The sequence below is a fragment of the Pantherophis guttatus genome, chromosome 5 (assembly GCF_059756535.1).
Source record: "Pantherophis guttatus breed Tessera chromosome 5, ASM5975653v1, whole genome shotgun sequence".
Taxonomy (NCBI): domain Eukaryota; kingdom Metazoa; phylum Chordata; class Lepidosauria; order Squamata; family Colubridae; genus Pantherophis; species Pantherophis guttatus.
The window spans coordinates 106,985,919-107,012,501 of NC_142067.1; the positions used below are offsets into that span (position 1 = coordinate 106,985,919).

Sequence of the window (26,583 nt, forward strand, 5' to 3'; positions counted from 1 at the left end):
AACTTCACTGATTTATGTTAGAGTAGTCCACACACATGCTAAACTGAAATAACTCATATTTTGACTTGGTAGAATGTATCAACTCAATGTCTAGATATTTGTGGCTTTCTTAATAAATTAAGCTACTTATTATGTTTTAATTTTGATGAACTAGTTCCAAAGGATTCTGAAACAGGTATACTTCATACTGAATAATTGACTCAGCATGAAAGCTTTGAAGCCATGCTTATCTTTGAGGGAATTGATGTACACTGCACTGTACATCTGTATATAAACTAAAAATAGAGAAAGGATGCTTAACCATCCAAGGAATGGCCACAAAAGTTACCTTGGTATGACCAACTAGAAATAAATCAAAACTATAATTTATTATGCATGATTATCCTATACGTTATTCTTTTAACAAGGATGAAAAGATTTATATATTAAGGACCTTTTTGGTGTTATTCAACACCAAAACATTTGATGTGAGATAAATTTTAAACGTACATGAATTACTGCTTAAATGAAAACTGTGCTTCTTTCCCCCAAGTCCAGATTTAAGTTTTTCTTAAAGGAGAAACTGTGTGTGTGTGTGTGTGTGTGTGTGTGAGAGAGAGAGAGGGGGGGGGGAGGGGGGGGAGAGAGAGAGAGAGAGAGAGATCATATGCATATGCACTATGGACTTCTGGTGATTGCCTGGAAAGCTACCAGTTTTCTTGGCAATGTCATCCAGCTGATTTTATGCCTAAAGCCATATTAAAACTCCTAATTTTTCACTTAATTCCTTAACCACTACCCCAAATTTCTTACTATTTTTACTTTTAATTATTTCTATATTTCAAAAAGTTTCTGGGTCAGTTAAAGATTTTCCCATCACAGGCTACATTTTCATAACTAAATATTCACCAGCCCCATTAATAAATTAGAAGGGTATGCAAATACTATATATTTATAAATATACTGCTCAAAAAAATAAAGGGAACACAAGCAGAAGACATCCGAGATCTGAATGAATGAAATAGCCTTATTAAATACTTTGTTCTTTACATACAGTAGTTTATACACTGCTCAAACAACTAAAGGGAACACAAAACTACTGTATGTAATGAATGAAGTATTTAATAAGGCTATTTCATTCATTCAGACCTCGGATGTCTTCTGCTTGTGTTCTCTTTATTTTTTCGAGCAGTGTATATGTATATATGTGATAAGCAAATTAATATATAAATTATTCAGCTTAACTGAATCTCACTATGTTTTTCTTAGTAGTTTATCCAGAATAAACTGGCTTGCCCCTAAAATGCAGAAAGTTCAACAGCTGCAATAAGATTACAAACAGAAAAAGTTCATAAAAACGATTTATACATTTTTACTGGACAACATTTGATGACAGCATATTGTAATTTATAAATTATAATAAATTCATTTATTTATTTATATTGTTAGTCAGATGTCAGCTATGAAGAATAAAGCATGGGGCTGGCATTTCATTAAAAGTACTGACCATTGGCTGAAGAGGTGCTCCTGGGAATATAAATTGCATCTGCTGAGCCAGCATTGCTGCTGCGGTTTTCTGTTGGATCAGGTTGTTTCTACCATTAATTTCTAGCTGAGTTTTCAAATGTGTTGGTGGGTGAAGATATTTGCAGTTCTCCCTCGTGCAACGGCCCTGAAAACGTTACAAAGTGATCCATTTTGGGAAATTTTATAATGATCTGTTATTGTAAAGCAGCTATTTCATATCCTCAAAAATAGCCTTTCGTATAAATCAAATAGCATATTGGACTGAATTGCTCTGTTGACATTTCTCTGGGGCATTACACATCTATTATAATTGTATTATGTATTTTACCAAAATTAGGTGGAAAGTATTCCCATATCTTTTCTTTAGTAATGCCCTGTAGATATAAAATATTACAAAATAATGTTCATCACATTCGATGAAGATTCTAATGTATGCTATAAAGAGGAAGGAGAGAAACAGAATAGGAATGCACTAAGCAGATTCGAATCCTTTTCCATTGTCTTTCAAAAGTTTATATATAGGCATGAAGATGAATGAGAATAGAACCCCATTTGAAGGGGTTTATAAACACGAAATCTCTGAAGCTGATTATCCAAATCTGTGGTGCTCATACATTCCAAAATTTACCCTGGAACAATTGCGTTTTTAATATAGTATAGTGCAGTGATGGCTAACCTCTTCCAGACTGAGTGCCCAAAGCATGTGCATGAATGCACGCGCCCCCCTGAACCCCCAAAATGCAATGCGTGCGTGACCCCCCCGCATGTGCCCCATCCCCCGCATGCGCCCTCTGCATGCGCCCTGTCCCCATGTGCACGCACGCATGTCTCCCACATGTCCCCCCGCATGCACACGTGGCCCCCACATGTGCACCGGGTCCTCACACATGCATTTATACACCCCCGCACGCACCTTGCCCCCACACATGCGCGGCAGAGACCCGAAGACTAGCTGGATGGTGGGAGGTGCGCGCACATGCGCGGCAGAGCTGAACTGGGGCAACGGTTCGCTCCGTGCCACCACCTTTCTTTGGTTCAAATACAGATTTAAAATATATCAAACACTCACTTTAAAACAACAGTAATTCACACTAGTTCCATAATCCCATATAATTCTTATCAAATCTCAAAATCACAATTTCATTTTTTTCATTTTCTTGCAAAAAGTCCAAAAGTGGTTTCATGATAGAAACAAAATTGAAAAGTCTTTTCTTTAAACAAAGCTGTCAGTTTCTGCCATTTCTGACAATTCCATTGTCTTAACCATCCAACTGTAAGTTCTTCCATTTTTGTGTATAATAGTCCTCAAATTACGACCACAATTGAGCCCAAAATTTATGTTGCAAAGTGAAACATTTGTTAAGTGAGTTTTGCCCCATTCTATGACCTTTCTTGCCACAGTTGTTAAGTGAACCACTGCAGTTGTTAAGTTAGTAACACGGTTGTTAAGTGAATCTGCCTATCCCATTGACTTTGCTTTTCAGAAAGTCGCAAAAACTGATCACATGACCCCAGGACACTGTAACCGTCATAAATATGACAGTTCAGTTCCCAAGCATCTGAATTTTGATCATCTGATCATGGGGATGCTGCAATGGTTGTAAGTGTGAAAAACGGTTGTAAGTCATTTTTTTTCAGTGCCCCTGTAACTTTGAACAGTCACTAAATGAACTGTTGGAAATCAAGGACTGCCTGTATGTAGAAGTCTCGCTGCTATCATACACAAAAATAAAAATTCCATAAGATTTTTCAATCTGTTTGTCCATTAATTCCAAAAGGAAAGTCTCTAGTTATAACTGTACATTTCCTTTTAGTATCTTCTGAATCAAAATATATATTTGATCTCAACATTTTCTAGTTTTCTTACATGTCCACCAAAAATAAGAGTGTACCTTCAGTGTCATTACATTTATAACAAATATTTAAAATCCAATTATACACGTGGAGTCCTTAGTCCTATCTGACCATGGTTGTTTTCTGGCATATATGCTTTTACCCAACTAGGTAGTATCATCAGTTCTGGAATGGAGTGGGGTTTGCTCTCTGTATAGACACAAACTCATTGCCCTGTGAGTGTTGGTGGGAGTTTGTTTTCTTCTTGATACTTCCTTGATTAAGCTGTTGTTTACTGTTTATTTGTCTCAGTTGTTCCTTGATTGAGGTATTGATTAACAGCTTGATTGTTGGTCTGGTATTAATCCTGGTGATAATTTCTGTTTATTTGGTTGTGGATTGCTAGTGAGGAGGTTTATATGTCTTAGCACTAATATGGTCAACATTTCTACACAGTGCCACACCAAATTCAGTCTTACCCTTTTCAAACTCATCATTCTTTTTATCAGATTTTAACCTTTCCATTAACTGAACACAAGAAAACCAATGACATATGTAACTTTTCAATTCTGAATCATCTCTTGTTTTTAACTTAAATTCTCCTTGACAAAAAAAATCAATACATCAGCATAAGTTAGCATTTTTGTTTAGCTATCATTTCTCTTCTAAAATATAGAACTGATTGTCCAATCCAATAATGATTGGACCCTTCCCTGGGGTGACAATCACTACTGGATTTTAGAAAACAATCTTGCCTTATACCTACATCAAACTCTCAATATGGAATTTCTAACAAAGTGATTTTTAACATCTACAATAACCTTATCATACCACAAATAGCTATGCCAACCAAACCTTGTCACATCCTTCCAAAAACCTCAAATTTCTCAAAGTCACACACTCTTCATCCATTCTAAACAACAAGCTGCAAAATATAATTTCAAATCTCATAGTCCTAACTCTGAAGCATTTTTGTATTTAATTCCTAGTTTATTGTCTTGCCAGACAAATTTGGAAATACCTTTTTGCCATCACTTAAATAGTATATCAGTTGTCCATATGGGTATTGTTTGAAATAAAAAAAGTATTCTATGTAAAATGTTCATCCTAATCATACAGATTCTTTCCAATAACAATAATAGCCATTTTTCTCATCATAACATATCTTTTTTTAACTTCATTCCATATCTTAACATACTTATTTTGAAATCACATACAATTCATATTAGTCAAGGTAAACCCAAATATTTAACCTTTTTTTCAATTTTAAAACCAGACCATCCTGGTACAACTATGAATTCTTAGGACTGCATCTAGTTTGGGAATACTCCTTCAACTTGTATATGAACCTTACGTTTCTCAGGTTCTTAATTAACCCATGTTGGCTTCATGTAATCACCTAGTTCCTTCATATGAGCTTGTGAAACCATTGTTTAATTATCTTTCTTAGGATTTTCCCAAGTACTGAGGTTAAACTGACTGGTCTCTAAAGTCCTGAGTCCATTTCATTCCCTAAAAAAAAGTAGAAAAATGGCTCATAAGAATACTGGATGCAAATGACCCAAAGATGCTTTTTCAGGAGGCAACTGGACAGGATAGTGGGGAACGGATAGTGGGGAATCCTGCCAGAGCTGAAGAAGCTTCTTGGATGAGAAGCAAAACGTCTTCAAAAGAAAAAACAAGAAAGTCCAGTTGCCTCCTGAAAAAAGCACCTTTGGGACAACCATGACCTGGATGACTGAGAATCTCTACAGACTGGATGCCAATGAATACTCACAGATGCAAAAAAAAAAAGGGGGTCTAGTAATTCTCATTCATTAAACTTTTCTACATCACAAATTTAAAACCTGCAAAAAGGAATATATTACAACAGCTGAAGAAATGAAAGCATGTCCAGTACTCTGCCTAATATCAAAAGACTGTGAACATCTTATCAAACCAGCATGTCTCTTCAGGCCATTTGATTCATGTCTGGGGCTAGATAGCAACTGGAATATTAGGTTCCTTATTTCTGTCGCCACCCCTTAATTATAAATCAGGTCCTTCTTCCCCTAACAGCCCTCTGGGGAACTAGGAAAAGATTGAAGGGGACATCCTCATTCTGTCTTGGGTCTGGAGCTGAACAATCAATTTTACTTCAGTGAAAGGTAGGAAAGTAGCTCAGACGTCCCTAGGACAGCAATAGCATTTAGACTTATATACCGCTTCAGTGCTTCAGTGAAAGGTAGAAAAGTAGCTCAGACATTTATTTATTTATTTATTTATTTATTTATTTATTTATTTATTTATTTATTTATTTATTTATTTATTTATTTATTTATTTATTTATTTATTTATTTAATTTGTATACCGCCCTTCTCCCAGAAGGGACTCAGGGTGGTAAACAGCCAAAATTAAAAAACATACAAATACAAAAGTTAAGATAATTAAAAAGAATTAAATCATTAGCTTTATAGACATCCCTAGGATAGCAATAGCATTTAGACTTATATAACGCTTCACAGTGCTTTACAGCTCTCTCTAAGCGGTTTGCAGAGTCAGCATATTGTCCCCAACAATTTGGGTCCTCATTTTACCCACCTCGGAAGGATGGAAGGCTGAGTCAACCTTGAGCCTGGTGAGATTCGAGCTGCCAAATTGCAGGCAGTCGGCAGGCAGTAGAAGTAGCCTCCAGTACTGCATTCTAACCCTGCGCCACCACGGGATAAAAATGGTGAGTGTTGGTGATAGGAGACTTAATTCTCAGAGAAACAGAATCAGCCATCTGTAGACCGGACATTCAATTTAGGGAGGTTGTCTCCCTGGAGCGAAAATCAAAGATGTGACTTACTAAAATAGTAAACCTCTTAAATTACTACCCCTTTTTTCTCTTAAACATGGCGACGAATGATACAACAATGAACCTGAAAACAATAACAAGAGATTTTGAGCAGATAGGGAAGAAAGTTAAGGAGCTAGGAGCCCAAGGGTTTTAGAAGTGAACCACTGGCTTAAGAATTGGTGTGGTCAACAGAACTTTGGATTCCTAGACCATAGTCTGCATTACCTACATGAAGGGCTCCTGGCAAGGGATAGGCTGCACCTCACAAGAGATGTATTTGGAAAGGGTCTGACTTACCTTATCAGAAGGGCTTTAAGCTAAAATTGACAGCATTTACAACATTAAGAACCTAATTCCAAGCAAAAACCACCAGACAACCAATCAAATAAGGAGGTAGGGAGTGAAGAGAAATGAGAAAAACTCAGATGCAAGTAAGAGATATAGGAAGCACGTCCAGGGACAGCCATAAAGAATTATAAACTAACACTCAAAGTTTAGAAAACAAACGGGATGAATTTGAAGTACCAGCATATGAAGGCAGATATGATGATATAGTTGCCAGTACTGAATTTTGGTGGGATGAAACACATGACTGAAATGTACTGATGGAAGGATGCGAACTATTCAAAAGAAACAGACTTAAGAAAAAAGGAAGTGGAGTTGCATTATATATAAAAGATGACTACATCTCTATAGAAATGCACAAAACCAAGAAATCCATATGGGTCAATATAAAAGGAAAAAAGAATGACATTGCTATAGGCATATGCTACAGGCTACCCAACCAAGCAGAACAAATGGATGAACTATTTGCTAATCAATTCACAAATGTATGTAGGAAACATGCACACACAAGCAATAGAACATAATCCAACCAGTGTCTTAAACTTTAAAAGAGCTGATTTTAACAGAGAGAGCCTAGGAAAGATTCCATGAATGAAAATGCTAAAGGGGAAAACAATTCAAGAAGCATGGGAGACTTGCAACAAAAGTCAAAGATAATTTTTAAAAAGTTTCTTTCAACGTATAAATAACAAGAAAAAAGTCATGGAAACACTCGGTCCACCAAGAAGAGAAGAGGGCAAGGAAGGAAGTAATAGAGAGAAAGCAGAGCTGCTTAATTCATTCTTTGCATCTGTCTTCATGCAAAAAGAAAAAATAGCCCAACCTACCAAAAACATAACTGTAAAAGTCAGACTAGAAATAAAAATTAAAATAATCAAGAAAATAGTAAGAGAACACATGTCTGATATTGATGAATACAAATCACCAGGACCTGACAGATTACACCCTAGAGTTTTGAATGAGCTGGCAGATATTATCTCAGAACCAATGATTTCAAAAATTCTGGAGCACCGGGGAACTACCTGAGAATTGGAAAAGAGCTGATATGGTTCCTATCTTCAAAGAAGAAGAAAAAAACCAGATCCAGGAAACCACAGACCAATCAGCCTAACATCAATCCCTAGGAAGATACTGAAAAAGATAATAAAAAAACAGATCTGTGAACATTTAGAAACAAATAAAGTTATAACTAGAAGCCAGCATGGGTTTGTTAAAAGTGATCATACCAAACCAATCTTATTTCATTATTTGACAAGTGACTAAATTTGTGGACCAACAAAATGCTATGGACATAGTATAGGTAGTCCTCAATTTACGACCACAATTGAGCCCAACATTTTTGTTGTTAAGTGAAACATTTGTTAAGTGAATTTTGCCCAATTTTACTACCTTCCTTGCCACAGTTGTTCAGTGAATCACTACGTGATCGTTCATTTAAAAAATAGTGCCGCAACTGAGTTTAGCTTAATTAGCTTGGAGAGCTAAATAAGATTGCTGAATGAGTTATAAAATCTTAGTGCAATATACAATTATTTCTAATTAATCTCATTTGCTAGTGGTTTCATGGATATAAATGAATTTCTTGGTAATAATACCAAACTGGTTTTCTATTGCCCTTTTCCAGGACATTTTTTTAAACTTACACTAGGCTACAGCCTTAGCAATCCCTGGAGATCTTCCATATAAGTTAAATTGGCCAAGTTCATTTAATGTAAGATAAACTGGATTAATATATGTACAGGGTTGAATTACAAAGAAATGGAAGATCAATTTCTCCATTTTTAACATTTGTTATATGTACATTAAAACTGCATTAATATTCAATCTGAAAAATACAGGTAGTCTTCAACATACGACCACAATTGAGCCCCAAATTTATGTTGCTAACTGAGAGATTTATTAAGGGAGCTTTTCTCCATTTTACGATTTTTCTTGCCCCAGTTGTTATGTGAATCCCTGCAGTTGTTAAATTAGCAACAGTATTGAGTGAATCTGGCTTCCCCATTGAGTTTGCTTGTCAGAAGGTCGCAAAAGGGGATCACATGACCTCGGGGACACTGAAACAGTCGTAAATATGAACCCATTGCCAAGCATCTGAGTTTTGATAGGTGACCATGGAGATGCTGCAAGTCATAATTGTGAAAAACGGTCGTAAGTCACTCTTTTCAGTGCTGTTGTAACTTTGAGTGGTCACTAAATGAACTCTTGTAAGTCAAGGACTATCACTATTAGTTGACAATTGCTTTTCATGTCCTGTTTTGTTTTCTAAAGGACTGAGAAGCTCACCCTCTTGATAAACTAGAACAGAGCTGTCAAACTCGATTTCATTGAGGGTCGCATCATGGTTGTGTTTGACCTTGAGGGGTGTGGGGTGTGTGTGGCCAGGGGTGTGTGACCAGCTTGATGTCACTTGTGTCAGGGGTGCCTGTGGTGGCCCAATCAATGAAAACGGGTTCCCAAGCTCCGTTTCAGCTGCAACAGCTTTCTGCAACCCTCTGCCAGCAAAAACGGAGCTTGGGAGTGCCACCCACGGACCTCGCAACCTCCATTTTCAGCTAAAAATCTAAAAAGGGGCTACTCGTGTTTACTAAAAACAATATGTTTTATCTTAGTGTTTGAAAATGTAAATGTCTATTTTTTTAATTGTCTAAATATTTTAGTAGATGATTAAAAACTAGAAAATTGTTTTAATATAACTGATTTTAATATAGACAGCGGTTTGGTGCAATGGATAAGATATCATGGTAGAAACCAGAAGTTCTAGTTCTGCTGTAAGCACAAAGACAGCTGAGTAGCTTTCATCCACCTCTTAGAGATTTAGACCTAGTAAGAAAAAGGCAACAGCAAACCACTTCCCAAAATCTTGCATAGAAAACTGCAGGGATTTTTCCAAGCACTCACCAGAAGACAAAACTGACTTGACAGTAAACAAGGAACAAAACCCACATTTAATATAAATTATTTTATTTGGTAACATGAAATCAGAAATTATACAAAAATATGTAGAGGGTGTTATTGATTAATAGCAACCATAAACAAAATCCAAAAGATTCTCATTCTCTCCCCCTCTCCCTCTCTCCCCCTCTCTTTATATCTTTTCCCAAAAAAGTTATTATTTCTATATTGAATATGTTAACTATAAAGTATATTGAAATAACAATTACCAGATAATGGACATCCTCTCATTTATGAGTAATCTTATGGAATGCATTTTTATGAAACAATTTGCTGAATCTCCTAGAACAGGGGTGTCAAACTGGTGGTCCGCAGGCCAGATGCGTCGGACGCAGGCCACGCCCACCCCGGCTCCACGAATGGGAAAAGCATCACGAAACATCACATGACGTGATGAGTTTGATCCCCTTGTCCTAGAAGATAAAGGCAAACCATTTCTGTGTTGTTGCCAAGAAAACATATCACCAGGTCTGGAGTTGAAGGAGTTTTTATATAAGTATCTAATCTACAGAAGCAACTGTTCAAAGACAAAGACAAAATAAAAATCTTTTATATACAACAAACAGTAACAATAGCTCCAGTAACAACTTTGCCTAAAAATAAACCAGCTACTGTAGTGGATTCTAGAATAGGTTGAATCAAAAATCTGTGTACCCAGTAATCAGGGTTTTTTATTAATGTCTGCAGTCTGGAACTTGATTATGTCGAAACTATCTTTTATGGATAACCAACTCTGTATCTCTAAACGGTGGTTCTCAACCTCTACTTCATCTTTGACCACATTTAAATACCTTTTGTGTATTTAGATCATGGCCATGGACCCCCAAGACTTACCATATTTTTTGGAGTATAAGATGCACTCCTCCCCCCCAAAAGAGGGTGGAAATTTGGGTGCGTCTAATACACCGGATGTAACCAAAAATGTGAGGCACAGAGGCGATGATGGTCTGTGGCAATCCCTGCAGCTTGGAACAGCTGATTGGGGGTATTCCGGGAGGCCGATCCACCTGCCAATCAGCTGCTCGTGCTGAATCAGGCTGCAATAATGTGCTGAAGCTGACCTGGGTGTTTTCTATTTGCTGCAAAGACATGTCAGATTTTGTAGTAGCAATCACATCCAGAAAACACATACAGGTAACTGATTCAGCAGGATTCAATAACTTCTCTTTATATATAATATAACACATGAAGTAAATATACAATATCAAAAGCAGGTTTTCCAACATGGTAGTAAATACAAGCAAAACACAAGCAGAGAAGAGGCGTTTCAGTTTCAGTTTTGAGCAGCAGACTAGTTTAGAGTTTAGCACAGACTCAGAGCTAAGCCACACCCAGGCTCCAAACTGTCTCCTTGTTGCTCACACAGTAAATACTGTTTCAGTTTCCAAACAGCCCTCAACTCTCTCACACACTTACAGGGCACTAGTCAGATGAATACCAATGGATGCTGGTAGGCAGAGGCAGATTTTTTTTTTCTTATTTTCGTCCCCAAAAACTAAGTTGCATCTTATACTCCAGAGCATCTTATACTCTGAAAAATACAGTAACTCAATATTTAAATCATAACATTTCTTCAAGCCTTTGCAGACCCTGTGACACTGTGCCCCCCCTCCCCAGGAATCTGCTGAACACAGGTTGAGAGCAGTGGTGAAATCCAAATTTTTTTACTACCGGTTCTGTGGGTTTGGCTTGGTGGGAGTGGTATGGCTTGATGGGTGTGGCTTGGTGGCAGGGAAGGATACTGCAAAATCTCCATTCCCACCCTACTCCAGGGGAAGGATGCTGCAAAATCTCCATTCCCACCCCACTCTGGGGCCAGCCAGAGGTGGTATTTCTCAGTTCTCCGAACTTCTCAAAATTTCTGCTACCAGTTCTCTGAACTGCTCAAAATTTCCACTACCGGTTCTCCAGAACCTGTCAGAACCTGCTGGATTTCACCCCTGGTTGAGAACCACTGCTCTAAAGAATTACTTCCTGGGAGGTGGCAGATACTTCTTCTCCCCCTATTGTCATCAACAAATAATAAGTAATGTCATCTCTCAAGCAGGAAACAATTAGTAAATTTCTAGATTAAAATTGCAAAATTGAAAGGTTTCACTTAATTGGAAATGAAATAATAGCTGTAACTTTTGGACGAGCGTATCTTCTCACATATACCTGGCAACAATTTCATATTTATATACCAGTGCTATGAACCAACAATTTTTACTTCCATTGTACAGGCAGATGTTCCATAATCCATCTTAATTCATTGAATGAATCTAAGATTTACTTATATCAATAATATATCTAATGATAAATTTAGGCAGGAATTCAATTGTAGCCGATGAGATATATTCTCTTGTGGCCGGAAGAGGGATCTAAGATCTGAAAACAGAGAGTTCCTAATAATTCTGTGAGACTGAGACAATATAAAGCACAGCATCTGTTACGTGTGTTATGTGAATATAAAGCAAGGCAATATGTCTTTGGATCAGACTTGATCTCTGGCAACTACTGGGAAAGTCTACGCAGTCTTCTTGGCAACATTTTTAGAAGTAATTTGCCATTGTCTTCTTAGGGCTGAGAAGGAGGTACTAGCTCTAAGTCTTCCAGCTGACTTCCATGCCTAAAGCAGGACTAGAATTCAGGTTGCCTTGTTCTACTCTTTGACCAACATTTACTAATCAGTAATGCATTGACTGAGTTACTCATAAAAATATATGAACAATTACAAACAAACAGTAATCTATTTGCTGTAGGAATCTTACTATCCTCAGTAAGTGGCCTCATCTACAACTTAATTTAGATTTGGAAACTAAACTGAGCCAGGCTCAGTTGGAGATGGGATGGGATAGAAACAAGGAATTCCTAGTCCAGGAAGCTACAAAACATCTTGGGAAAAAACAATAGCAAACCAGTTCCATACCATTGTTGAGAAAACTGACTGGATGTAACCCATTCAGGGATCAGAACCAGAGCTCAATACAAGAATATGTTTACAATATCTCCTTCTAATGCATGCATTCTTACCTTTAGGGAATCAAAGCAGGCAATTACTCTTCCACTTTCAACTTGGCAGCTTTTGGATGGATGTGCAAATTTACATTCCTCATCAGAACGCGAACAAGTCCCTCTCTGAAACTGCCTGCACACTTCTAGCGTCAGCCATTTTGTGTCTCTCACTGGAGCAACAATTGAAGCCATGATGTAAAACTGCTTTCAATTTTGTGAGTTGTTAATGAAATAGCCTCTGTTTAAAAACTCCAGAAAGCCAAGAAGTTCCTTTCAATAAAACCGGGCGTAGCTTAAGAAAATCCAATGCATACAAAGCAGCTATTATCAGTGAACATTGTAGTTATCAACCAATATATGCCATTTGTACACTTTTGTCTGCAAAAAAATCATGCTCAGTAGCATTTCTGGCCAACGTTCATGCTACTAGGAAAAAAACTTTGTTGTCATACAATGGCATTCTTTTATACATTTTAGGCTGTAGTATCCTCTTTGTTGGTGTTAATTAGGTAGGAAAAGCTACAGATTCAGCAGTCTTCTTGTTTAGTTCAATATTTTTTCTCACGTTTTATAAATGCTGGAATCAGATATACAGGAAGCAGCTACTACAGTTGATTTGTAAGGTTAAAGCCAATACCTAGCTGCGAGAGATGATCATGAGAACAACGAAGTTGTCGCTGTACAATGACTACATAAGGCACTTATAGTGCAGAAACCTGTGAAAACAAAACAAAAAAGTTATTCAATTAAAATATGAATATCAGTTTTTCTAGAAAATATTCTAGAAATGTAACCACAATGTAACTATATATCACTACATTTGCAATCAGCCACATATTTTAAAAGCCCAGGAAATAAAAAAACAAGATGCACAATACAATAATCCAGTAAAGTAATAAAATGATATTCAGAATAAAGCTTTTCTCATCGGATTTATTCGCTTTTGGGAGTAAAGACCAAGCTGTCGGTGGATTAAGATTTTAATATTTTTATGCATTCTGGAACACCAGGAATGGAATGCTGATAGTAACACATTTTAAATACAATAACCGAGCTTTTTAATTTGGTTATATTGTGAATGGATATGCTGAACATTGAGAAGATTCACTAAGTTTCCATTTCTTCCATGTGCGGTACAATCTTATAGAGGCTCACAATATCATTGGATACAATATTTGAACTGCAGTACTATTTATGATACAGTGGTGCTTAAAAGGTTTGTGAACCCTTTTAAATATTAATAGTCTGCCTGTGTATCCTAAAACACAGGCTTAGGGCCTGGGTACCTATGAGACCACCTTCTGCCACTGACAACTCCCACCAACCAATACGCTCCCACAGAGAGGGTCTCCTCAGGGTGCCGTCAGTCAAGCAATGTCAACTTGCGACCCCCAGGAGGAGAGCCTTCTCTGTGGGGGCACCCGCCCTCTGGAACAAGCTACCCCCAGAGATACGATTGATCCCGGACCTCCGTACTTTCCGCCGGGCTCTGAAGACCTTCTTCTTTCAGCAAGCAGGGCTGGCTTAAAATTTTTAATTGTTTTATGGGTAAGGGGTTTTAAATTGGGGAAGCCAAATGGATTTAATTATGTTTTAAATTATTTTAATTTTCATATTGTATGTATTTTAATCCTGGCTGTTCACCGCCCTGAGTCCCTCTGGGAGAAGGGTGGTATAAAAATTTAATAAATTCAATTCAATTCCATTAAAACATTTTTGTGAAATAGGTGATCATATAAATATGATACATGAATAAGCAAATACTCGTAAATGAAACATGATCTATTCTCCATGTAAGTCCTAAAACTAGATGAAAATAACCCAATTAAATCGGTCAAAAATATTATACTTCTTCATTTATTTACTAAGGAAAATGATCTAAAAATCTTGAGTATCCCAAATTACCAGAAGAAACTCCTGTATCTTTCCTTGATGCTGTGCTTTCAATTCTGAGTGAATAATTCTCCTTTTCCATTCAATAATTTGCACTACCAACGTAGAGATGCACAGTCAAAATCACTAGTAGTTAAAATGTTACATGATTTTTTAAAAAAATTGTCATTGGCAGGAAAAATTCTTGAGTTTCTCTAAAATATATCCTGTAATGAAAAAGTCATTTGAGAAGCCAGGCTCTCACTTCATAGCTGTGACAAGTAGCAAGAGGATTTTTCCTCAATTCCGAAAGACAATTATGTCATTGCAGACTGAGAAATATTCCTTCTAAGAAAAATCATAAAGATTCAAGGAAGGAATTGTACTTGTATTTTATTATACCTTTTTTCTTCCATTAAATCATGTCTTGATTCTCAGAAACTGAATAATTCTTTGCAGTTTTCTTCACAAGATTTTCAGAAGTGGTTTGCCATTGCCTTTTTCCTAAGGTTGAGAGAAAGTGACTGGCCCAAGGTCACCCAGTTGGCTTTGTGCTTAAGGCAGTACTAGACCTCAAGTTCTTAGAAATCTATAATCTATAAAGACCTTCAAGATTTGGCACCTGGATACCTACGGATCACCTCCTCCAACTGGATTCAAACTAGCCTATTTGATCATGTAAAAAGGACTCCGTGTTGATCTACACCTCCATGAAGCTACAGGGCACCACTTCTCCAAAGCAGCACAAAACTGCAAAATGGGTTCCCCACTGGAAATTATTAAAAACTAAGCTTTTTCAAGAGCCCTTCATTATCTGAACCTCTTGTGGTTTTCTCTTCTACTTCAGTTTTGTTTTTATGATTTGAATTGTATGCCATTCTAATTCTGATGTCATTTTATTATGACACTGTAAACACCAAAAGTTACAAGATTGCATTAGAATAAAAATCACGAATCTTTTTTTATCTCCAGCTGGGGAAGAGATTATGGTAATCTGAGTCTTCATGAGACCAAGAGTCATGCCTCACTTGTGGGCACAGATAGTTGATGTAATTCCTTAATTTCAACCATAATAATACAAGGGCCACCAATAGATTTAAACTCAATGTAATTCACTCTAATCTTAATTGTAGGAAATATGACTTTTGCAATAGAGTAGTAAAGTAGTAAAGAGCCTTGGTAATACAGTGGTCTAAAGCACCCTGTTATTAAGACCAGCTGCCTGCAATTACTGCAGGTTCGAATCTCGCCAGGCTCAAGGTTGACTCAGCCTTCCATCCTTTCTAAGGTAGGTAAATTGAGGACCCAGTTTGTGGGGGCAATAAGCTGACTTTGTATAAATATACAAAAGGATGAAGGCTATTGCTTAATGCATTGTAAGCCGCCCTGAGTTTCCGGAGAAGGGCGGCATATAAATCAAATTAAAAAAAATAAAATTTAAAAAAATGTCTGGAACAATCTACCTGATCCTGTTGTTAGTCTTGCTAATTCCCATACCTTTTACCATAAACTGTCTACCGTGGATCTTTCATGTTTCTTAAGAGGTCCCTAAGGGGGCATGCATAAGCGCACCAGTGTGCCTACCATCCCTGTCCTACTGTTCCCAATTATATGTAATCATTCTATGTGTTTATATCTATGTTTTGCCTATTTATATCCCTTTTTTGTGTGTGCCAACATTTTTTCATGTGTCCATGTCTGCGTCTACTTTGTTACTTGTTTTCTTATTTGTTTGCAAATAAATAAATAAATGTATACAATGAAAGGAAACATATCAGAATCCTTGACTCTTGCTTTTCTATAATATTGAATAATCATAGGCACTTAAATCAATTCGCTTTCTCCTACACCCCTTATACTTTGTTCAGATTTTGAGGATGAGTTCAGGCGAGATGCTGGAAGTGAATATCGAAACACAATTTGTAAGGAAGAGCAAGAAATGGACCAAGATGCAAAAATAAAGAGCTAGGTATTACTCCCATATATGAAGAAGTTGTTAAGGAGCCAAAGGAAAGGATAGACAGGTATATGGAGCAGAGGGTATATTTTTCATTAAAAAATGAGGAACGGATGTATTCAAACATATCTTGGGCTTTTCAGGATGAATTTGCCCATTGGTTCTGTTTTCTTTTGACACCCTTTTTCCATGCAACTCTGATGGTGAAAGATTGGTGAAGCATTTAATCAGTCTGCAATAGATGATAAGAATTTAACATCTCTTTAGTTTGTATCCTCTAGAAAGATCTTGAAAGACTGTTTCCTTCTTCCTCTTTCTTTTCCTCTTTTAGATTAGATTAGGACATGGAATTTTGTAGTTGCTTATCAAGCTTAAACAGTTCAACTCTAATCTCTTATCCAGATAAATAAAGGAACAATGAAGAGAAAAAGTTGTCTGCTTTGGAAGCCCCTGGGACACAATTTTACTGAAGAACAGAAAGGGATGTCGCTTGAATATTGTGGAGTTGCCATATCTGAGGAAATGAAATGTGTGATTGAAAAAAAATTGTGCAAAGTATCTAACGGGTCAATCTGGCTGAAGTGTCATTTTAAAAGATCCGAGGCAGATTTGGTAGAAACATTCATAAACAAAACCAGAGTCTCCTAGGAGCTAATCTGGTAGAGGTATCCCCAGGAGTACCTTGGGGCCAGATTTAGCAGAGAATTCCCTGGAGGGTGGGGAGGAAGATTAGCTGAAGCTACTAATGCAGGGAACTTGACAAGTGAGTGAACTGACAAGAGTCACAGGACTTCTGTGAAGAGGACTAGTTAATTAGCAGTCCATGGCATTGGATAAACTGACAAAGTCCCAAAACAGAGTCATGTGAGTGGAAGGCATGAGTCCGATTCCCCCAAAACAATATATTATATTATTATTGGGCATGCAAGCTACATTCACAACTTTTAAGACTAAGTAACTATCCAAGATAGAATGAAAGATACAAGTTGGGCCTGTAAGAAAACAAAAATACTAGAGGGGGCATTAAGGGGTAAGAAAACAATCTTTTTACACTGCCTTAAATATGGAAACAAAGAACAGAAAATGTATTAAGAAGTTTTTATAAAACACTAAAACTGCATCAGCCAAAAATGAAAATTATGATAATAGAATAACAGAATTGGAAGATACCTTGGAGGTCTTCTAGCCCAACCCCCTGCCCAAGCAGGAAACCTTATCTACCATCCCACACAAATAGTTATCCAATCTCTCCTTTAAAACCTCCAGTGTTGGAGCATTTACAACCTCTGAAGGCAAACCTGATTCATTGTTCTCAATGTCAGGAAAAATGTCCTTAATTCTAGGTTGGCTCTTGCTTTGATAAGTTTCCATCTGTTACTTCTTGTCTTGCACTTGGGTGCTTTGCAGAATAGATTGCCCCCTCTTCTTTGTGACAGTCTCTCAATTATTGGTAGACTGCTACCATGACACCCCTATTTCGTCTCTTCATTAGACTAGACATGCTCAGTTCCTATAACCATCCATCATATGTTTTAGGCTCCAGACCCCAATCACCTTTGTTGCTGTTCTTTGCATTTTTTTCTAGAATCTCAACATCTTTTTTGTATCATGGTGATCAGAACAATATTCCAGGAGTGGTCTTACCAAGAAAATTTATAGAGGTAATAATATTTCACGTGATCTTGATACTATTGCTCTTTTTATGCAGCCTAGGACTGTGTTGGCTTTTTTGGCAACTTGCAGTACACTCTGGCTCATTCTTAAGTGGTTGTCTATTAGTAACTCTCATAGTTACTAATGTTGAGTCAGGTACCACCTATAGGTAATCCTTGAATTATGACCAGAACTGAGTCCAGAATTATGGTCATTAAGTTGTTGCTATCATTAAATACAGAATCCATGCAATCCTGGCTCTCCCCACTGTAGCTATTATGCAGAGCATGGGGTGGCTTAGGGGCAGGGAAGGCCCTGGGCTGCTGAATAAATGATTTTAGTTGAGGACTCCCTCTATAACTTGTGCAATTGTGTTTCCTTTTCTTGCCCCTGAATTGCATTTCTGTCTTAGATCCAGTGTTCAAGTCTGTTGAGATATTTCTGGATCTTGAGCCAATCTTCTAAAGTATTGGCTATTCCCCCTAGTCTATAAATATAGGAAATGGAACAACAGCTAAAGAAAACCTATTTAAAATATTTAAAATTGGATGTTAAGATTCAAATTGAAGAAATAAAATTTAACAATAATTAGCAATGGAACAATATCAAAAAGCTAGTTTCAAAATATATGACTATATCAATGCCATTCACAAAGTCATGAAATCTATTTACATTCATGAATCACATTACTAAATGGAATTTAATAAAAAGAATAAAAAACAGATTTAAGAACTTTAAATTGAAGGTATAACCAGTATAAGGGCCTAGGGCCTAGCTATCTTCGAGACCGCCTGCTGCCACCGACGACCTCCCATCGACCCGTGCGCTCCCACAGAGAGGGCCTCCTCGGGGTGCCATCAGCCAAACAGTGCAGGCTGGTGACCCCCAGGGGGAGGGCCTTCTCTGTGGGGGCACCTACCCTCTGGAATCAATTGCCTCCAGAGATAAGGAGAATCCAAGACCTCGGTGCCTTCCGCCGTGCCCTTAAAACCTTCCTTTTCCAGCAAGCCGGGCTGGCCTAATTTTTTTAAGTGTTTTTAAGTGTTTTGTTTATTGTTTTTAATCAATGGGGCCAAATTTATATATGTATATTTTAACTGTATTTTAATATTTGTATTTGATGTTTTTACTTGGCTGTTCACCGCCCTGAGTCCTCAGGGAGAAGGGCGGTATACAAATTCAAAATAAAATAAAAAATAAATAAATAAAATATAAGCAGAAATTATTGCCTAATATATAAGTAAAAGACCAACCCACAGGGATGATTCCATCAATTATTTTAGATTTAACCAATTGCAATGAATATTTAAAATATATAATAACTTCTCTTTTTAGAAATCAATGTAGCACAATGTCTTACTTTAGATGTGGTTATATTATTAATTCAGTGCAATACAGGACAGGAGATATATTGATTTCCCAACAACAGATACATCCCTTGTTAGCAAAAAAAATATATGAACTATTCAAAGTTTCTAGCAAATTATTCTTAGATCTATAAGTAAATAGTACATATTTTTCTATTATCTAGGGATGTCTAACATATTTTGGATGTTAAACATATTAAGTTAAAACACTTTGTTTAAAGCCCAACGTTATCTTGATTTAAAAAATTGTTTTGACTATTTTGGAAGCTATGTCAGTAACTCATTTAAATATCAAACAGCGGGTTGTTTTGAATCTGAAACATATCCAGAATGATTGAGATAACCCATTTTTAACTTATCACAGGGAAGATCTGATTAGCCAATCCAATCCTGGGGCTGTTCAAAGTTAAAACAATCCTCCTCTGACTCATTGATGAATGGACTATGTGGTATTTACACAAAACTCTAATTCTGCTCATAACTTAATAAAATTATGCAAATGCAACCTACAAATATCCTTAGGCTGCATTTATATTACTATAAGGCAAAAGGTTATAGTAATAAGGTTAAATTATTTGCAATCTGTTTTTCCCAATACTGTAAGTTAGATTTTTGACCCGATTCCTTATTCTTCATATTTGCGTCTACCACATTTTACAAAGAATAAAAAAATCATTGCTTTATGGTCAAATGCACTCTGGGAAGGATTAGTAATCAGGATTTGGAAGTTATCACAAAGTCATGTATTTATCCAGCAGCTCTATTTCTATCAACACTTCTATTATAGGGAATAAAAGACAGAGCAGATAATACTATTCATAAATTATCAGGTAACATTATTTCTCACTTAAATCTGCCATAACTCTGGATTGGTTAAAGATGAACATGTAAAAACGGACATGTTTTTCCATAAAGCAATCTGAAATCTATGAAAATCATGGTGAAATTGTAACCCAAACATATTCAGTTCTTAAATTTATGCCTTCTGTTTTACTGTATTGGTGTTCCTATTAGCATAAAGCTACTATTATAAATCAGCATTGATCCTTAGCATCTTTATGCCTCTGAGATATTGAATCTTAAGAACAAATATTCAAAACACGCATTCTGCATTCACCTGTGTTTACTTAATATTTTCTTTATGCAACTTTATATACAGATTGTCAATGTTTTCTGGAGGAAAAAAATCCAGACAAATTGACTCAAGTTTTAAGTGAGAAAAACAAAAGACACTGTTCAACGTTCATGTAGAAATGCAATACCTAAAAGAAAATTAAAAATATTTCTGTAAATGCTATTAGAAAAAATAAAAGGTTTATTTTCTAGGAGCACTACACTGAACAGTTTAAATTGCTTTGACATGAATTAACTCTCACATAGAGATTTCTCTGTTCTTAGGAGAAATATTTCTCTAAATCCTTGCACCAAGTAACAGATGTGATGTGCAGCATAGTGCAGCAAACTATAAATATTCAGTAATATATATTTTTTAATCAACCTCCTACCTACCTTTTGTAGCTCTGTCTAATCGGCACTCCCATGAAGCAAGCAAAATCCCCTAATGTAGGAGTAGCCATATCTTTTCAATTGCATCATCCCTGATGATGCGTAAATTTCCGTGGAATAATTATCATGCTTATTTTCTCCCTCCTCTAGCTTTATGCCTTATCTGGGGATTTCCCTTTAGATGATGATGAAGCAAAGACGGCCTGGAGCGAGCTGGTGAAAGACTGCAGCCCTTCCTTCTAGCAAAATTCCTCCCAAAATACAGTCTGTAGCCAATTAGGTGAAAGCTTGGGCGCTCTGCTGGTCTTAGCAACTGATTGGAAGGCAGTGACTGACAAGGCAGGAGAACTTACTAATATGCAGAAACAGAGTATCTGTACCAATAAACAGAAATATCCCTTCCCCTTGAAAATGGTGCTTTGAAGAAGACAAATGATACCAGTAATGAACAGAAATGTAAGTGGGGAGGGGGGGGACCCAAGTGCTAAAGCATTGATTTATCAGATTTGACAGTTACACAGAAAATACATACATATTAAAGGAAATAGATTAGATTTTAAAATTGGACTATCTTTTTGTTGATAAGCATTTCTTCTGGCACTTAAATGTTTACTCTGCAGTAAATGATTATGAAGAAAGGATGCTCTGATCCTCTGCTGAGATTTGTTCATGCAACTTAATCCAATTAATCCAAGTGTAATAACTTTTAACTTTTAGAGAAATACTTCTGAGACAGATCATGTGACTTTGGAATGCCAGATAATTAAGTTCCACTTCATTTTGGTATATATATTAAAACATATTTTTCCTTTTTTTTTTTTTTTACTACTATGCAACATGTTAAAAGGAATTCTGATAATATTTAAAATTAGATTTGGCCCTAGGAATATTAAAAAAGCCCAGAGAGCTACAAAGTGCCTGTCTCATATTAATGTTCAGCATAACATTAATTTCCAGCAATTCTTAAAAACCATACTTAATCATTATTCTATTATTTGTAAATGTTTTTCGTACTATATTTTTAACTAATGTTTAACCTCTATGTGCCTATTTAGGGCTTATTGTATGTTTTTATTTTTACTATCCCCACCTCAAAATATCAGGAACTTGAGTTGTCTCAACCTAATGGGATTACGCATCCCACTCACTCCAGCGAAAGAGGCCTATTTCAGATCCCATCTGCCAAATAATTTCTGCTTTTCTGCTGGGGCCCCTGCCCTCCAGAATATGCTCCCATTGGAGATAAGGTCTTACTCTGCCTCCTGGCCTTCCAGAAGACTATTAATCAATTTAATCAGAATAGAGTTGGAAGGGACCTGGGAGGTCTTCTAGTCCAACCCTCTGCTTAAGCAGGAGACCCAATACCAGTGATGGCTAACCTATTTGCCATCGCGTGCCAGGAGTGCATGTGCATGTGACCCCCCCCCCGCTCCCGGCATGCGATGGCCCAGAATGCCCGTTTTTTGCTGTCCCCAGGCTCCAGAGCGTCTCTAGGAGTCTGGGGAGGGTGAAAACAGCCTTCCCCACCCTCTGAGGTCCTCTGGAGGCCGAAAACGGCCCATTTGCCAACTTCCGGTCCCACCGGAGTCAGGAAATACCCTGTTTCCCTACTTCTGGTGGGCCCAGAAGGCCCAAAATCAGCTGGCACACGCCGGAGCTGAGCTCGCATGCCCACCAATATGGATACGCGTGCCACCTGTGGCACGCGTGCCATAGGTTCGGCATCACGGCCCTATACCATTTCAGACAAGTGGCTGTCCAGACTCTTCTTAAAAACCTCCAGCAATGAAGCATCCACAACTTCTGAGGGCAAGCTGTTCCACTGGTTAATTGTCCTCACTGTTAGGAAGTTTCTCCTTAATTCCAGGTTGCTTCACTCCTTGATTAGTTTCCATCCATTGTGCTTGTCTTGCCCTTTGGTGCTTTGGAAGATAAGTTGATGCCCTTCTCTTTGTGGCAACCTCTCAGATACTGGGAAACTGCTATCATGCCAACCCTAGTACTTCTTTTCTCTAGACGAACCAAACCCAAATCCTCCAAATGTTCTTCATGTGTTTTAGTCTCCAGGCCCTTAATCATCTTAGTTGCTCTTCATTGCACTTTTTCCAAAGTCCCAATATCTTTTTTATAATGTGGTGACCAAAACTGGATGCAGTATTCCAGGTGTGGTCTTATTAGGTTTTATAAAGCAGTACTAATATTTCACATGGTTTTAATGCTATACCTCTGTTTATGCAACTAAGGATTGTATTAGCTTTTTTGGCTGCTACCGCACACTGCTGGCTCACGTTTAAGTGATTGTCAACTAGAACTCCAAGGTCCGTCTCACAGTTGCTGTTTTTGAGACAGGTTTCACCTAATCAGTATTTGTACTTTTGATTTTTCTTGCCTAAGTGTAAAACCTTGCTTTTCTCCACATTAAATTTCATTTTGTTGGATAGGACACATTATTCAATTCTCTCAAGATCCATTTGGATCCTGAGATTGTCTTCTGGGGAGGAGGGTTGGATATCCCTGCCAGCTTAGTGTCATCCTCAAATTTGATGAGTTCCCCTTCTATTGGTCTGTAGTTTCCTGGGTCTGTTTTTTATCTGCCTTTTTTTGAAGATGGGAACCACCTCAGCTTTTTTCCAATCCTCAAGTAATTCCCTGGGGCTCCAGGATTTTTGAAAGATGTACTACAATGATTCTGAGATAACATCTGCCAGCTCTTTCACACCTCTAAGATATAATCCATCAGGTCCTGGTGATTTTTATTCATCAAGATCAAACAGGTATTTTCTTACCATTTTCTTGCTTATTTTAATTTTTATTTCTAGTCTGTCTTTAAGGTTATGTTTTGGTAGGTTGGGTTGTAATTTCTTTTTCCATAAAGACTGATGCAAAGAAGGAGTTAAGCAGCTCTGCTTTCTCTCTACTGCCTGTTACTTCCTTGCCACCTTCTCTCCTTAGTGGACCGACTGTTTCCTTGACTTTATTCTTGTTATTTGTATGTTGAAAGAAACTTTTTTATTATCTTTCATTTTTGTTAAAAGTCTTAATTCATTCTGAGCCTTTTCTTTCTTGACTTCATCTTTGCAGATTTGGTCTCTCTGCTGATATTCTGTCTTAGTTAAATGCCTGTCTTTCCATTTTATGTATTTGTGTGGGGTTTTTTGTCTTTCAGCTTATCAGAGAGATATTTGTGCCACCATGCTGGCTTCTTCTTGGATTTCTTGTTTTTGTTTTTCAGCTATATTGCACTATATTGAATTCCAATAAGACATAGTCACCCTCGCTTTTTTGTCCGCTGCAGAGCTGCTCCTATGCCATGCAAGAATGCCGTATGTCAGGACACTCTCAATGGTGCTGCAATAGTAGGAAGTAGATGCTGAGATAAATTTATCTTCCTGAGCATTGTCAGGAAGTACAGCCTCTTCTATGCCTTCTTCACAAGCATGTTAACATTCATAGTCCATGAGAGATCCTTTGAGATATAAATGCCCAGAAATTTAAAACAACCAACCCTCTCCATCTCCTCACCATTTATGTACAATGGTAAATGTACATCTCTCTTCCTCCTGAAGTCAATTATAAGTTTTTTAGTTTTTTGGTGTTAAGTGTAAGATACAAGCCTTGTATACAAACAAACCAATGAACAACAACTACTTTCCTAAAATATGACAAAAAAAATATAAAAAAATAAACTGTAACAATCTGCTCTGCATTGTATAAAATATAAAATGTATATATAAATAAAAAATAAAATGCAACAATCTAACTGCATTGGCTTTTTTTTGTGCTGTAGCTGCCAAAAAAGCCAATGCAGTCCTAGGCTGCATTAACAGAGGGATAGAATCAAGATCATGTGAAATGTTGATGCCACTTTATAATGCCTTGGTAAGACCCACACATATGTATGTATATCTATAACTCTGTCAAAATGCCAATGATGGGTTTGCCTAGTTAATTGTCAACAGTAAGCAGACACTGGCTTATCTCAGAAAGTTAACTGGCATTGGAACTTGTTACTTCTTTGCTGGAAAACCATCAATCTAAAATTATAAGTGTAGGTAGATTGTAAAACTAATTAACAACCCAGTAGAAGGCAATGGTAAACTATTTCCATATTGTTGCTAAGATATGAAATCACCAAGCACTGAGCTCAACTCAAAAAACACTTTGCTCTTTTAACATAATGGACATTTTCAGAAGGGAACATAATAAGAAAGTACACAAGATCTTAGAAAACAAGATGAAGAAGTCAGGGGGAAAAAAATCTGAAAATGGCATAAGCTAAACTAAAATTCTTATCCAAGATATTCACAATGTTCCTATCTATAAACTAAAACTCCTGTCCAAGGTATCCACAATATTTATGCTATGTAAATCTCTTGTGGAAGAAATTCACAATCTGGTAGCTGCTTTTTTCATTACCCCTAATTAATATTAGTAAAGTTAGCTACCACCAGAAATGGAAGATTATGGTGAAAATGATTGGAGGAAAGCCTGAATTTTGGAGGTGAAGAAGTAAAATCTGGTTTTGTTCAGAAAAATGGGAAAACAGATTCACTTATATCAAAATCATACCAGTAAGTGAAAACTAAAATAAACAAAATAAACAAAATTCTCTCTCCATAATGTAAAACTATTACATTAATTACAGATTGAATAACTGTACCTGGCTGAAGTTCCATTATACTTGAACTATTTAAGTGTGTCTACAAGGTCTTGAATTAATCTTGCTAGGTTCAATGGAGCCACCTCTCCCATATGTTTTTTCAATAATCTTACTACTATCAAATACAGAGTATTAAACTTGTATTCTGTATTCAAAACAATTTGTTATTAGTCAAAATAAGAATGCTTTATTCCAGGATAGTTAGATCTTAGAACTGTGGAAGAAACAACTTCTAGATATGAACAGATACTCACCATCTTCTTAATCAGCCCTGGTCTGTGCTTTGTACAATTTGACAGTGGGCGAGATAAGATTCACTGCCATCACTATAACTGTGGCCCAGTGCTGTTGAAGGCCAGTGAGCAAGTTTTAGGAAGAGTTAAGTCACTGTACCACAGAAGACAAAATATTCAGTTTGTTTCAATTTCTTAGGATTAACTTTGAAATATAAATAATATCCAAGTATCAAGGCACTTGGTGTGCCCAAAGAAGGAGATTACAATGAATTATATTTATAAGTATGGGTATTAGAGCTACTAGAATGGAAATCCTTGTACTACAGTTCAGAAAGCAAATTTTAATTCCAATGAGAGGATATTAATGTACAATAATACAATAGACAATACAAAGAAACAGTTAAATATGCAAACTGAAGTGAGGTGCACTGAAACCAATCTGATTTATTTTCAAGGAATATCATTAGAACGTGAATTGAAAAATATCAAAAAGATAACCTTGAGTCTTTAGCATTCTGCATCGCTCAGTTATACAAGCTCGGAGGAGCAGAACAAAACATGAAAATCAGTAAAGGATTTTGTTGGTTGATGGCTACCTTCTTTTTCATGTAACAGTGTATCGATGTAGAGAATACAATGTCTTTGCAGATATAAGTTTTAATGAAAGATTTGGCAGGAAAAGAATATGTATCGCTTTGCATGATACAGTAAATCTTATTAAAACTTATTAATGAACAAGCAACTAGCAACTCCCATGAATGCCAGTGGTTAATTAAAAAAAAAAAAGACAAACTATGTTTTGCTAGTTTGTTCTAGGACAGGGATGTCAAACTCAAGGCTCAGGGGCCAGATCCAGCCTTGGGGTGCGTAGATCTGGC

At 36.8% G+C, this 26,583-nt stretch overlaps 1 protein-coding gene across 17 annotated transcripts in view; it reads right to left on the reverse strand.

Moving 5' to 3' along the window:
• The window catches only part of MBNL2 (muscleblind like splicing regulator 2), a 65,281-nt gene that overhangs the window by 34,393 nt on the left and 4,305 nt on the right, over positions 1–26,583 (reverse strand). For 15 of the 17 annotated variants that reach the window (XM_034417768.3, XM_034417759.3, XM_087895445.1 and 12 more), the window contains exons 2-3: positions 12,473–13,170; positions 1,487–1,651 (exon numbers count right to left, since the gene is read on the reverse strand). In XM_034417768.3, coding sequence (XP_034273659.1) covers positions 1,487–1,651; positions 12,473–12,646 — 339 coding nt within the window. In that variant the 5' untranslated portion in view covers positions 12,647–13,170. Of the gene's footprint in view, positions 1–1,486; positions 1,652–12,472; positions 13,171–20,812; positions 21,054–26,583 lie in introns of those variants that run through there. The other 2 variants (XM_087895442.1, XM_034417661.3) reach the window with 2 other exon arrangements.